We start from the raw sequence: 13,674 nt of genomic DNA, 5'->3' as shown, positions 1-13,674 counted from the left end.
ATGGAAGCTAAAAGGAACACACCCCTCATGGGGACTTGAATGGATATGTGAATTGGGGACAGGAAGTTGGCAGAGAAACATATGTACTCCCTATAGGGAGTTCCTTTTACAGCCTGTGGCAGAGGATGGTAGGCTGTTTGGTGCTCTGCATCTGTCGCTTCTCTGGCCAGTCAGATGGGCAGCAAGAGACTGGAAGCTTCAAGCAGAGTGTTTTTGTCTTTTTCATCAGTAGAGTGTCTGCTTTCATTTGGAATATGGGAGAAACAGCTTGAAATGGTACTATAAAGGAAAGCCTTTATATTCTTACAGATCACTGATCAGATGATATATAGCACCTTGAACTATCAATGTAAACAAAGGCTTGACCACAGTATGCACTCTGCTTGAAATAATCTTGATGAGCCATCAGAAATGGTAGATCAATATGGCTTACAACCCATTTAAAAGTACCAGGAAGGAACACAACTTTTTCCTGCAAGCTATAGGTGTAATTGCTTTGCTTACTAAGTTAATATAAAAATCTGAATGCCGCTCTACTTTTAGGTTAAGTTATTGTTCATCTGTAGTTTAGATGCTCTTTGATCTTTAGGGCTTCCTTGGATGTCATTAAATATCTGAAAATAAAATCTTCCTTTTGCTTACATTGCTACTGGTGGGGAAGAGAAGGAAATAACTAAGGTTACTACTTATTGTGATGCTCTCTGTTTTTCAGTAAATGCAAAGTTCTAAAAATGTTTCACCTGCACAGGATATAAAACGTATCAAGTTTTGCTGATCTCTACAGCCCTGACTGCTACGTATAACATCCTGTTGAGAAGAAGGGTCTTGACTTAGGTGAATGCTAGGTCGACTTGTGTTCCAAAAATTAAGCAATTAGGTTCAGATTTTTTTCTATGCAGTCACTTAAGCATTCTGTTGTATGCTTATCTTTAGTAGACAGATGGAATAGAAGAATGTGTGTGTGTGAAGAAAAGGACTTGTGAAAGTTGAAATGCTGTTCTACTACAGTTTTAAGTAAAGCTGTTTGTTTAAGAGCAGTTGCTCTAAAAGAATATTCTTAGTTGTAGGAAGCATCAGGGAGGTCGTTGCCTGGCTGCTGGCTTAAACATCCTCTTTTCTTTTGGAAGCAGAGTTTACAGTATGGTTAGTAAGAGGAAGAAAAATCATCTGAAATCACCACTTCTTTTCTTGGGTGTCATTTTTTTTGGGGGGTGGAGAGGGGTTGGTTTTTTTTTGGGTGTTTGTGTATTTTGGTCTTCATACACTTGTTGATCAGGGATTTAGAAAAGGTCAACCAATGACAGTGGATTTCAGAAACACTGCAGAGAGGTTAATTTAGAAATGCTTCTCGATTATTTCAGTATTATTTGTATGAACCTCACATATTTGGGATCTGAACCTTTACCCCTTCAGCAGTAAGAGCAGCAGCGAGGAAATCAGTGGGATTTACATGCTGACCAGGTTAAATGTCTTCACTGTTTGAGGGGATGAGGGGGAAGGGACCAAAACACAAACACCTGGCTTTCCAGGCTGTTTTGATTTTACATTGTCCCTGCTATCAAGATATCAGTTACTAGACAGATTTTTCCTAACCAGATAGTTTTCTTTTAAGCCAAGTTCTGTGGTGTACTGTTAGGGAGACTGGTAGCTGTAGCTGCCATCATGACTTAATTGTACACGCAGCATGGCAAACCGTGGCAGCCTGTATTGGCATGCAGAGACCTGAGGTAGTGTTAGGGTTGAACTTCTCTCAGAGGAGCAATTAAAAAAAGAATTATGCTTTGCTGGTAGATAGTGAACACTTTGTATATGATAATACTACTTTTGCCATAGGAGCTGAGCAGAGTAATAAAAATAGGTACACTGCAGCTATGATAAGTGGTTTCACAGAATGTTAAAGATGGGGGTGCAGAAATGGCCTTTGTTTTTAACTAGAGCAATGTCAGCTCTGTAAGGTGAACTGCATTCTTTTTCTCTTTGTAGAAAATGTTATAAAATGTATGCACTTATCTGATTTTTTTTTATCTAATGAGATTTTACTGAATTGACCAATGCAGCCTGAAATAAATCCTGTGCGATAATGAGTCTTGCTATTTGTTCCTGTTTAAAAACAAACAAACAAAAAAACAATTTAGGCATGTTTTTAAATAACTAAAAGATAAACAGAGATCCATTTGTAGTCTGTTCTATATATAGGTTACCGTAACTAAGAATCTAATCCAGAGGTATATATATCAGTTCTCTGAAGTTTCAGACATTTTTTTAGTGGGTACTACAGTAGCTATGTAGACACTTCTTTTTTTACTTTTTTGGTTGAAATATTTGTTTAGATCCAAGAAAATTTAATGGAACTAACCATTGAGTATATTTCTGAGATGCATCTAAATTACTTTATACCTTACAAAACCAAATCCTGTGGTGCCTTTCTGTTTTCTGTCCTGTCACCTGGACTAACAAGATTGCTTGATCTATATGGACAAAGCATGTTAATATCTATAGCAACCCTAGGGTCAAAAAGGAGATATTTTGTATAGAATGCTTCTAAGCAATAAAATTCAATATTGCTGCAAACATGGATTAGTCTTAATTATGACAACTGTGCTGTCGTGATCATTAAAGTCCATGGATCTTGTCCTTTAAAAAAAAAACAATCAAAACAAAACAAAAACCAAAAAACCAGCAAACAACAAAAAGTGTAAGTTGGTACTAGTTCGTAAACTGATCAGAGATTTATCAAGTTGCTCAGTAGGAACTGGCTTGAATTTTTTCACAGTAACCACCGGTCTCTAGTTTGCTTTTTGACTGTATACACAAGTAGACTTGGATGGAACTTAGAATAAGCATTTTTAAGATATTTGTTAAGTGTCACATTACTAGTTCTGAAGGTCCTCAGTATCTGTTTTGGTTTTTTGCAGATGATACAGCTCTGGAAGAAAGATTTGTCTTCACAATTTGCTTTACAGTATCTGAATAGCGAAAGCACAATGGACACTTTTTAGAGTTTTACAGAAATCAAAAATAATCTAGGAACAAGAACATTGGACTTAAAGGAATAACAGACTTTATAGAGAGCCCAGAAATTGGTCACTGATAAACCTGATTTGGCCATACAGCTTGGGAATGAATACCATTGAGACAGCAAAGCTTGAAGAGCATATGGAGGGTCAAAACAATGACACTTCTAATGGCTACTCACGACCTACTCTCTCAGTCAGTGAAGAGAACAAAAATGGCACTAGCAAACCAAAGGGCTTGTCTAATGGCTTGCGAAAAACAACAAAGAAATATCCTGATTACATCCAGATCGCTATGCCAGCTGAGTCTAGGAACAAATTTCCTCTGGAATGGTGGAAAACAGGCATTGCCTTTGTCTATGCTCTCTTCAACTTGATTCTAACAACTGTCATGATCACTGTGGTCCATGAGAGAGTACCTCCAAAGGAGCTAAGCCCTCCCTTGCCTGACAAATTTTTTGATTACATTGATCGTGTGAAATGGGCTTTTTCTGTATCAGAAATAAATGGAATGATACTAGTTGGATTATGGATATTCCAGTGGTTGTTTCTTAGATACAAGTAAGTAGCTAAATTTTTTTCCTTTGCTCTATGTTTTCAGAACATTGGTTTCCCTTGTTCATTTTGGGTAGAAGAAATCTTACGGCAGAATCTGTAGCAATATTGTAGAATAGGGCTGGCAGGAAAATGGCGAAGGGATGACTTCTTTAGAATGTGTTCCAGTGTCTTTGTTGGATATGGAGACAGGTTTCTCCTGATTATTGAATAATGTTTTTTAAAATCTGAATTTGACACCTATGTTGTACTAGTCAAATTTATTCTGGGATTGGGCTTTTCAAGCCCATGGCAATATTTAAACGGGAAATCACAGTGATGTAAAAAATCTCATCCAGATTTGAGGAGGAAGCAACTGTCTTCTACAGCTAGACTAGAAGCTTTTTGCTTTGTCTTCATGTGCTTAAACTAGGATATAGTTATAATATGGGACCAAAAAGAGAAGGTCAGTGAGTCAAGGAAAACTATGCCTGACTGCACACCTGAGCTAGACAGAGGCCATGTTAAATTGGTTAAATAGCTTTGGTGGGAGCTTTGTGGTAGTTCTATACTATTATGAGCTAGCAAGACTAAAACCTGAAGAAAGACTTTTTAGTATTTGATTTAAAGTGTGTGGTGGAGAGCAGTGGGTGGACCTGCTCTTTAATTCTAGGGATTTAGCTGTTTAATAAAGGTAGAGCTCCATAACTGTTATATGTATATCCTGCATGTGAACATTGTACTCAATCTTTTTTCCTCCCTTCCCTTACTTTCAGATCAATAGTGGGACGCAGGTTCTTTTTTATAATAGGAACTTTGTATCTGTACCGCTGTATTACTATGTATGTTACCACCTTACCTGTGCCTGGAATGCATTTTCAGTGTGCGCCGAAGGTAAGAGCCGTTGCTCCCTAATTCTTGCCTTGGTATCTGCCTGAGTCCTTATGGCTTATTAGAGCAAATAGAAGATAATGTTCCAGGTGTTATTACATAACACAAATTACTTTCAATTGATGTCTTCAGTAACATAGGTAGTGATAAACCAGAAGTTGTGGGATACAAAAAGAGCCTCAAACTGTTGCTGCAGTTAAGATGCTTTAAAGGAGAGTGCCTATGTTGAAATAGTGCTGCTACCAAATTAGTAAACTTGCTTCTGAGGCTCAAGCTAATCACTCTTAATACTGCAGCAATACTTTTTTCTTACACAGTGGGATACCTATGGTCAATATTGTAATTCATAGGCTGATACACAAGCTTGTGTTGCAGTATCCTTTTAAAACCCCACAATGTTATTATATGCTTTGTCCTGTTTCTCACACTATTTTGTCAAGAGCTATCGCAATACCGGAAGTCAGCTGCCTGTCCCTCCTTCCAACCTGCAAAATGTATGTAAAGTGACTAAAACAAGTTCAGCTGTTTAAATGAGCTGATACATATCAAAACATGTACATGCTAATATTTCTACAAGAACATTAAAAAAAATTGTGTTGGTGTAGTTAACTGGTGACACAAAGGAGTTTTGTTATTGCTGTTTTACTGATAAAAAGTTGTAGCCATCTAATTGTCTTGGAACAAACAGTATTGTGTTGGCTGCACTGAAAGAACAGTGCACTTGAGAGAGTAAGAAATGGCTTGGCTATACAGGTAGAAGATAAGCATTTTGAAACCTAAACATTCTGCCAGTTTGCTTAAGGGATAAATTTGTCACTTCTTGGGTAGGATCTCATCAGTTCTGAGGTACAGCATCATGTCTGTTCAGTCTTATTCTTTCACATTCACAACTTAGGAATATAGTGGATAAACTACTTTTCTTATGAATCAGTATCCATTTGACAAAGCTTTATTTATATAACACTATTGTAAAGACTCAGCTGTTTTGTTCTACTAGCTTGGGGAATGACTTTGTGTAGTAGACTGTGTATTGAGGCGTAGGAAGAGGTAAGCAAAGGAAAACTTAAATATCTCTGCTGAATGTCTATTTTGCTAGCATTAAACCAGGATGAGTTACTATTTTTCTGATTATGGAGAACTCACTTATCCCTTTATCTTGTTTGTTTTTTTCCCCAGAGTTAATCTTTAAACAGCTAGGTGAAACTGAGTGTTTACCTTGTATCTATGATAAATCAAAAGCTGATCCTAATGCATGTTTAAAAAAAACCCCAATCCTGTAAATCTGAGTAAGTCCTGACTGCGTTTGTAATCAAATCTGAAATTAAGTGAGTTTGAAGATTTTTGTCCTGTAGAAACATTGCTCAGCTCTCAACAGAATGATAGAAGCAGTATGCAAGGTTGTACTGTGTTGGAACCAGTTTTCAATGGGTTTTATCCATTCTGTCAATGGCTGTCATGAGACACCTGACCTCACCAATTTTTAATGTTTACCTTTCCAGTATAGTCTGCTTCTCATTCTCATACAATGCGTATTTTAAATAGCCTGAGAAAGCATAAACAGAATGCTAGTGTTATCAAGCTGATCTTTAGAACCTGTCAACTTTGATATGCATGCTTATTTGTTTAAGAATATGTGAAAGAAAGTGAAGGTAATGTGTCCTTTTCTCCCTGTCTCCCTGACTCCACATAGGTTTGGGCAAGAAGTTTACTTGGGTCACTTAGGGTGTGTCTTAACATTTTTTTTTGTACCTCTTTTTCTGATGTTCTAGTTGAATGGAGATTCTCAGGCAAAGGTTCAGAGGATCCTGCGACTGATTTCTGGTGGTGGTCTATCCATAACTGGATCACACATCCTGTGTGGAGACTTTCTGTTTAGTGGTCACACTGTGGTATTAACGCTGATCTACCTGTTCATCAAAGAGTGTAAGTGATGGTATTTCAACACACTTTTGTTGAAATCTGTTGTACTGGGAAAACACGTGATAAAAGTGCATGTAAAGCTATTGCCCTCCAAAAGTTACTAGTCAGCTGTACACAGACTGTACATGTACAGGTTTGACATACAAATCATGACTTTTAGTGAAAATGGAATGTGGCTTTAGTAGAAGTGGTGTGGGCTTTAGTTAAGGACTTAATGTGACTAGACATGTCACTTCTGTCTTTATATAATGTGTTTACTGGTTGATTGAAGCAAGCTAGCTTTTTGTTATTGATTGACAGGTTATTCAAATTTGGGGTAAAACATACTGTAGTTAATTATGCAGCTCTGTAGGTTGGCTGATATACCTTAGATTTTTGAGGAATTTTTGTGGCTTGAGCACAGCACCATTGCACTCTCATACTACATCCAGAAGCAAAGTGATTTTTTTGAAGTGTGCTGTACATTAGTTGCTGCAAACAATGAATAGTTGATTCATGCTCCTTGGGTGTCTTCTGCTAGTCTCCTACTTAGGCCTCTTGGAGTTGATAAGAATTTGGCAAGCACACAGAAAATACAGTTGGTGTTATAGTTTCCCCCTTTGCTTTACATTGCTATGGGGCATGGGGGGAGGGGGAGAAATCTATCTGTGCTGTACACACAGCATTGATTGAAGCTTTGGAGAATTGAGCACCAACTTCTAAATCTGATATGTGGTAAGCAGTGCTGCTACTGGGAACTTGGCTGCTCATGAATGTGTAGTTGGTAGCTCCCTTTCCAGTTCACATGTTTGGAATTGGAATCTTCTCTCCTATTGTTGTGTCCCAAACTAGGCAAATACTATCTTGGCTCATGGGGATGTAATTCTCACTGAAACAAAAATAAGACTAGCCAGCATTAGTTGAATGCCTTCCTTTTATTAAAAAGTTGAGGGAAGTGTTGCAGTGCTACGTTCTGCCTTAAACAAAAAAACACAATATAAAAATGCCTGTTTAATATGACAAACTTCAAATCTGCAGATGCGAGACATTCAAAGAGTGATTTAAGATGCTGATTATAGTCTGCTGATTCTTAGGCCTAGGTCTTTCTTGTAAAGTCAACATTACTGGGTTCTTTTGCTCTGCACTTCTCTTCCTTTCATCCTTTGCTGCTTCTTCATTTATTCCCCCACACTTCAGCTTTTTTGCCCAGAATAGTTATTTACATTTTTAGCCTTGGTATGTCTGTCTTGCTTGGGGCTGTTTTTATCAACTTCTTGAGATGACTTGGCTCCTTATAATTTTTTTTAAATCGGCGGATACAGATTTTTCTGTGGTGTTTTGGGGAGAGTTGAGAGAACTTACTGTTTTGACACTTGCACCACTTTTAAGTCATCCTACAGTAACTCTTTTGCACAGGCCTCTCAAACTACTACTGGGTAGGCTTGTTAAGATCAGTAACTTTTGTGCTGGTATTTTGTGAAAGTAAAGGCTGACCATTGCCCCACAAGGCAAGGGGTGCCAAAACCTCCCACTGTGAGTGAAATGAAGCCCATTAGCCTGTCAGAAGTTATGAATGGTTGTTGTGACACCCAAGGCATTTTTCAATGGGGAAAGAAGGGCAGGGGAACTTTTCCACTAAAGTGGCTTAAATGCATTTTGAAGAATAGCTTTGTTCCCATTTGTTAATCTTTAATGAAAGGGTATAAATTCACATACTGTACTTCCTGGTACAGTGTATTCTGTTTCATAGAACAGAGGTCTCATGCGAAGTAGTTAAAACCTAGGAATTAAAATAAGGGTGTCTTTTCCTGTGTAATCTGTGGTCTCTTCTCAGTTTGTATCAATCTAGAAATTTTACTTGAGTGTAAGTTTATTTGAGCATAGGCTGTAAAAAGAGCAGAGATTCAAAGCAGTCAAGTAAAATAATCAAGTGTATGTCTTGCCTCAATTATATTTCTTCTCTTGTACCTCCTACCCTAGAAGTGATTTAATTAGAAAACTAACTTAATTTGACTAGAAAATGGGTGATGGTGCTGTCTGTCTCGTAACTGCAAGCTCATCATGGGCTCATTTTACAAAGTAAGAACACCTCAGTAAGTTTGCATAATTCTTTAGTCTTGTTTTCTGTGTCAAAACAGGGTTCTTGTACCAGTGTGGTATAAATGAATTGCATTTTAAAATTTAGTACCCTTACTTAAATCACCTTTTTTTCTTTTCCCCTTCACTTTGTGGATTGCTATAATAAAGTGTATGGCTTTTTTGTGTGGTTTTTTTCCCTGTCACCTCCCTATTTCACAGATTCACCACGTCATTTCTGGTGGTATCACTTAATCTGCTGGCTAATGAGTGCTGCTGGCATAATTTGTATCCTTGTTGCTCATGAACACTATACTGTAGACGTCATCATTGCTTACTATATCACCACACGGCTTTTTTGGTGGTACCACTCAATGGCTAATGAAAAGGTGAGTAGTAAATACCTTTAGAATCAATGTATAGCTTGCATTTGTTAATACTGCTGAAAGGTCAAAATTAGTTCTTAATTTTGAAATAAAAATAGAGGTTCCATACTGAAGTTTAAACAAATTGGGAAAGGAGTTTCACTTTACTGTGGATTAAGTAAATATTTAATGGATTAAGATGTTCTTTTTTGATCTGTGCCTGTTATGAAGTTATTTCAAAATTTGTTTTTTAAAAATTCCTGTTATTTTGGCTTAAAGACTTTTTTAACTTCAGAAAAACTTTATTGCTGTAGTGGATGTATAGAATAGCCCTTGTTTATCTAAGTTTATGACTAAACAGTAATTTAGTAATAAAGTATCTGACCAACCTAAATTACCTTGACCATCCTAAAATGCTAGTGACAGTTCTGTAAATGTCACTAGAAGTACATTGTTTAAAAGGTAACTGCTGCAGTTGTTTCAAGAACGCTTTCAAATAGGAGCATAGTTCTCAAGCCATTTTAATCTGGTTTTCAGCTATTAGTCATCAATGGAAACGTGACATGACTCACATTGAAAGACTTGAGCACTCTGTCTCCCTAAATTTTGTACAGCAACAAAGCATCCCTTTGTGTAAAGGATGCTCAGTTTGTAGTATACATTTGGACTCTGATGTATATGCTATCTCAATATCCTGGTTTTTTGTAGGCTAAATGCACTTCATCTTTGCAGAAATGCATGTAAATAATTCCATTTTTGTAGTTGTCTTGACTCAACATAGTTGATTATAATGATGTAAACTGATTGTCTGTTTCCCTTTTCTCTTTACCTACTTGTGCCATTACAGACTTTAAAGGTCTCTTCGCAGACAAATTTTCTGTCTCGAGCATGGTGGTATCCAATATTTTATTTCTTTGAGAAGAATGTGCAAGGCTCTGTTCCTTGCAGCTTTTCCTGGCCGATATCTTGGCCTCCCAGCTGCTTCAAATCTTCATGCAAAAAGTATTCACGGGTTCAGAAGATGGGAGAGGACAATGAAAAATCTACCTGAAGAAAAGAAGGAAAGCATCTGCTCTGTTTTTTTTACCAAAACATTAATGCTGTAACCAAAGCTCTTAAGAGGACTACACTGTAACTGAAGAAGTGGACCAAGCTTCTGTGCAATTGATTGGAAAGACAATTGTAGACAAACATATTGCCAATTCGTATGTTTTCCTATCATCAGGCTGTACAGACCTATTCTACTCTTCAGTGCTAATAGAATGCACCACTGATGGGATTTTTTTATTAAAGAAAAAATGGAGCAGGACTTTGCTTTACTAATGAGATAGAGGCCAAAGACCACACTAGCACTTTCATTACTAACTATCACTCATCCACAGAAGCACCCAAAAATCTCATCTTCAGAGTTCTGGAGTGCATAAGGGCAAAAACATGCTAAAATGTAAAGGCATGATATCGGCGTATTTGAGGCATATAAAAAAAATAACACAATTGTGGGAAGTGGTTTGTTGCATTATTCTTGCTAATGAAGGTAAGGCCTTTGCGTGACTGGTACAGCTGGAAGCAAGTCTTGACTTTTTTTACACTCTGTGGGTATGAATATCTTATGACCCTAAAATACTACTTACCACCAATATCTCCCATATATTCTACTATATACCAATTTTTACATTTTTTATTAGTAATTTTATATTTAAAATGTTGTGCTACCTGATGACTTTGCAAATTAGGAATAGCTGCTAACATCAGAGCTCAAGGAACCTAAAACTTTATTTTTAAAAAAGGACATGGTTTCAAAGTCTAAATCTTTAATTGCAGTTTGGCCTTGTGTATATAGCTATACAGTGCCTATCAGTGTATGTACATGCATATACACACAAAAGCACATACTGTTGTGTAGTTAAACACATATTAAAACTACTTACTGGAAAGAGTGATCATACTGTTCTTAATTCAGGCAAAAGTCCTACAGATCTTACCTGCTTGAGGAATGCAAGGCCAGGTCCAAAATGGGGCTATATTTAAAATAAACATTTTAATTTTAGTAGCTCTCTCTTGCTGAAACTATGTAGCAGATTTGTTTGGGAGCCATAGTTCTGCATTGACTTTCCTTTTTACCTATTGGCGTGTTTCTGTGACTTCAAAAAAACCCAAAAAAGGCGAATACCTACAACAGTAGCATTTCTTCAATTATTACCTAAACCCATTTCATATTAAATGACACTGTGGTAGAACTCACGTGTGGATTCCTTTTTTCCCAGGGTTTTGTGCAACTGACATGGCTTTAAGCAAGCTGGCTGAGAATGTGGGAAATTACCATGGCAAACGTGTAACAAAACCACAAATTAATTAGCTACCTGGTTCTTGTTGGGTTTTATTGTTTTGTATTGTTGGGAAAGCAAAGTAGAAAATTAGCATACCATGTTTAACTATTTATGTTCTGTAATAATTTCTGCAGTTAACTCAATTTTATTTTCAAATCTTCAGTAAAACCCGGTAGCAAAGATAAAACCGCATTAAGTGTTGAAGTGATACTAATATAAAGGAAATGCTGCTTATTTTAAGAATGTCTTGAACTGAATGACAAGTGTGAACATAGTTTAAATAATGACAACTTGTTTTTAAGTCCAGTTAAAGTTACAAAATGCAATATGGAGTATTCAAATATGATTTTTTTTCAGTTAAGGGGATCAGTTGTTATGAGTTGTACATAAGAATATTATTAATGTGCATTTCAAATATTTTTTTGTGCATTATCAAAGTAATACAATAAACAATGTTCCTTATAATACATCCTTGGTAAAACGTAGCTAAGAAAGAAAGTCTGCTGATGTTTGGTTTTGTTATTTAAAATAAGCTTCTTGGACTTCTATAACACGCCCCTGGAAGTTGTGTGTGTGTGGGCATACCTATGTTTCCATTTGCTCACTCCTGGCAGACCTTGAGCAGCTAAAAAGCCAGTATCAAAACACTTACATGAAAGTCCTTTTTCTGTATCATATAAACGAATCTGTTCAATGTCAGTCTGTAAATCTCCCAAGATACTTGTTACATCAGTACTACTTCATAGAGCATAATATCTTTTTTTGAAGCTGAATTCTAAGCTTTGTGATATCTTAAATATGGTCATGTTAAGCCACTTGTAGTAATATTATCTTTTAGAAATGGTGAATTAATTTCATTAGTGGTAACTGTGTCTTGAAAATAACATGAAAAGCATTCCAGTAAGGAGCTTAAACAGTGGGTTTCATCTGGTGGCTGAATAATAAATACTTTGATAGTCTAGATAGCTAATTGTCTGCATAACCACCACCATGTCTCAGTGGGATTTCTGCAATATATCTGCAACATAGAATTTCTTCATGCAGGATGAGGTGTTTGGTTTTTTACACTTATTCCTGTTTTTGAAAGGAAAAAATATGAAAGTGATGATTGAGCCAAGAAAAGATTAGGCTTTTGTTGAGCGGTGAGAGCTTTCCTTCTACTGCTGAATTTGATAGAAACTTCTGTTGTAATACAAAAGGAAAGTTTAAATGGCAGCCCTAGCTCAAAATACTTGATTCCTGTTCTGGCTCGGCCCTCCCTTAAGTGCTTAAACTTTCTCCAATGTATCAAAGCCCTCAAAATGGTGTGTTTTAATTAGCAGAAAACCCCACTTCTCTACTCTCTCAATAGCTTTAAATTGCTTTTGCAAACTTGGATGGTATAGATGTTTAGGCCTATATGTAAGGTGCTGAAATGGGGTAAGTAATGGTATATGCTAGTGCTTACTGCTACAGTAGTTTATCCAATAAAAACCACAGCCAGTACATAAAAATTACTAATTTTAAGAACTTAGTGATCATTGTAGTTAAATACTATGAAGCTGAAAACATGGTTTCATCCTAAGAGGAAAAAGGACTGCAGTGGGTAAGAACAGGAGAAACTTCAGTCTTCACTAATTTACTGATCACTTGATTGTAGGCTTATTTGGGCTGTACATGCCGAATGTTATGCAGGATGTCACTGTAATTATGTTTTCCTGGAATTACAATAATAATCTTCCTTACAGGTGTCACATGAGCTGCACCTGTACTGTGACTATAAGTAAAATGCTGCTTCTCTCTACTGAAGAGCATTTACATGCTGAACTTCCCTGACACTTAAAAAAAAAAAAAGACAGGGCGCTACACTTTTGTACACCTGGCATATCAGTTGACTTAGATGCTGTTGGGGTGCTTTTCATTTATAAAACAACCTTTCTTAAATGCCTAACCTAAATTTAAAACTGGATTTAAAAGGTTAACTTGAGCATATAAAAAAAATGTGCTGCTACGTTGTCATGCTACAGGTGCTTAATTCCTATGCCAGAAATGATTAACATATACTTGAAGCAACTGTAAATTGACATTTTTATGGTACGTGCTTAGCACTCCCATGTGGACGTAAATGGTACTAAATGTTAATAATCATCATAGCTGTCTTTCCATGAAAACAGCAACAGGTGGGGTAATAGCAAAAAGAGCTGTGCTAAACGTTGCTATGAACTCTAGTACTGGATTTGCTTCTCTTCTTAAAAAAAACCAATACCATCCCACCCCCCCCAAAAAAACCACAAAAAAACGGGGGGTAGGAGAGGAGGAAGGGGGGGAATCAAGACTGTATTTATATGTTAAAATACACTACCTTCCTGTAATAGAGAAATAAAGCTCAGTAATGGAGATGCAACTGGGAAGTATTTTAGAAGATGAGAGACAATTCTCTTAATTAGATTATGGCAAATCCACTTATCTGTGTCTTAAATCAGAATCTGTTCAAACTCTGGCTTTCTCCCATCATTAGTATCTGGCTAGACAAGTTATCCTAAGTTGTTTGTTACTAACCCAAATTCCTTTTCTCATTTCAGTAGATAC

The 13,674-nt window shown here is 36.7% G+C and overlaps 1 protein-coding gene across 2 annotated transcripts in view; it reads left to right on the top strand.

Annotated features, from left to right (window-relative positions):
• The window catches only part of SGMS2 (sphingomyelin synthase 2), a 35,679-nt gene extending 23,766 nt beyond the window's left edge, over nucleotides 1-11,913 (top strand). For both annotated transcript variants that reach the window (XM_049815410.1, XM_049815409.1), the window contains exons 2-6: nucleotides 2,916-3,575; nucleotides 4,325-4,442; nucleotides 6,209-6,362; nucleotides 8,637-8,803; nucleotides 9,627-11,913. In XM_049815410.1, coding sequence (XP_049671367.1) covers nucleotides 3,121-3,575; nucleotides 4,325-4,442; nucleotides 6,209-6,362; nucleotides 8,637-8,803; nucleotides 9,627-9,830 — 1,098 coding nt within the window. In that variant the 5' untranslated portion in view covers nucleotides 2,916-3,120 and the 3' untranslated portion in view covers nucleotides 9,831-11,913. The remainder of the gene's footprint in view (nucleotides 1-2,915; nucleotides 3,576-4,324; nucleotides 4,443-6,208; nucleotides 6,363-8,636; nucleotides 8,804-9,626) is intronic.
• Nucleotides 11,914-13,674: the final 1,761 nt, after the last annotated feature.

This window comes from Accipiter gentilis, chromosome 12 (genome assembly GCF_929443795.1).
Source record: "Accipiter gentilis chromosome 12, bAccGen1.1, whole genome shotgun sequence".
Taxonomy (NCBI): domain Eukaryota; kingdom Metazoa; phylum Chordata; class Aves; order Accipitriformes; family Accipitridae; genus Astur; species Astur gentilis.
The sequence above is the reverse complement of the archived record's forward strand: the minus strand, read 5'-3'. Positions and strand labels throughout refer to the sequence as shown.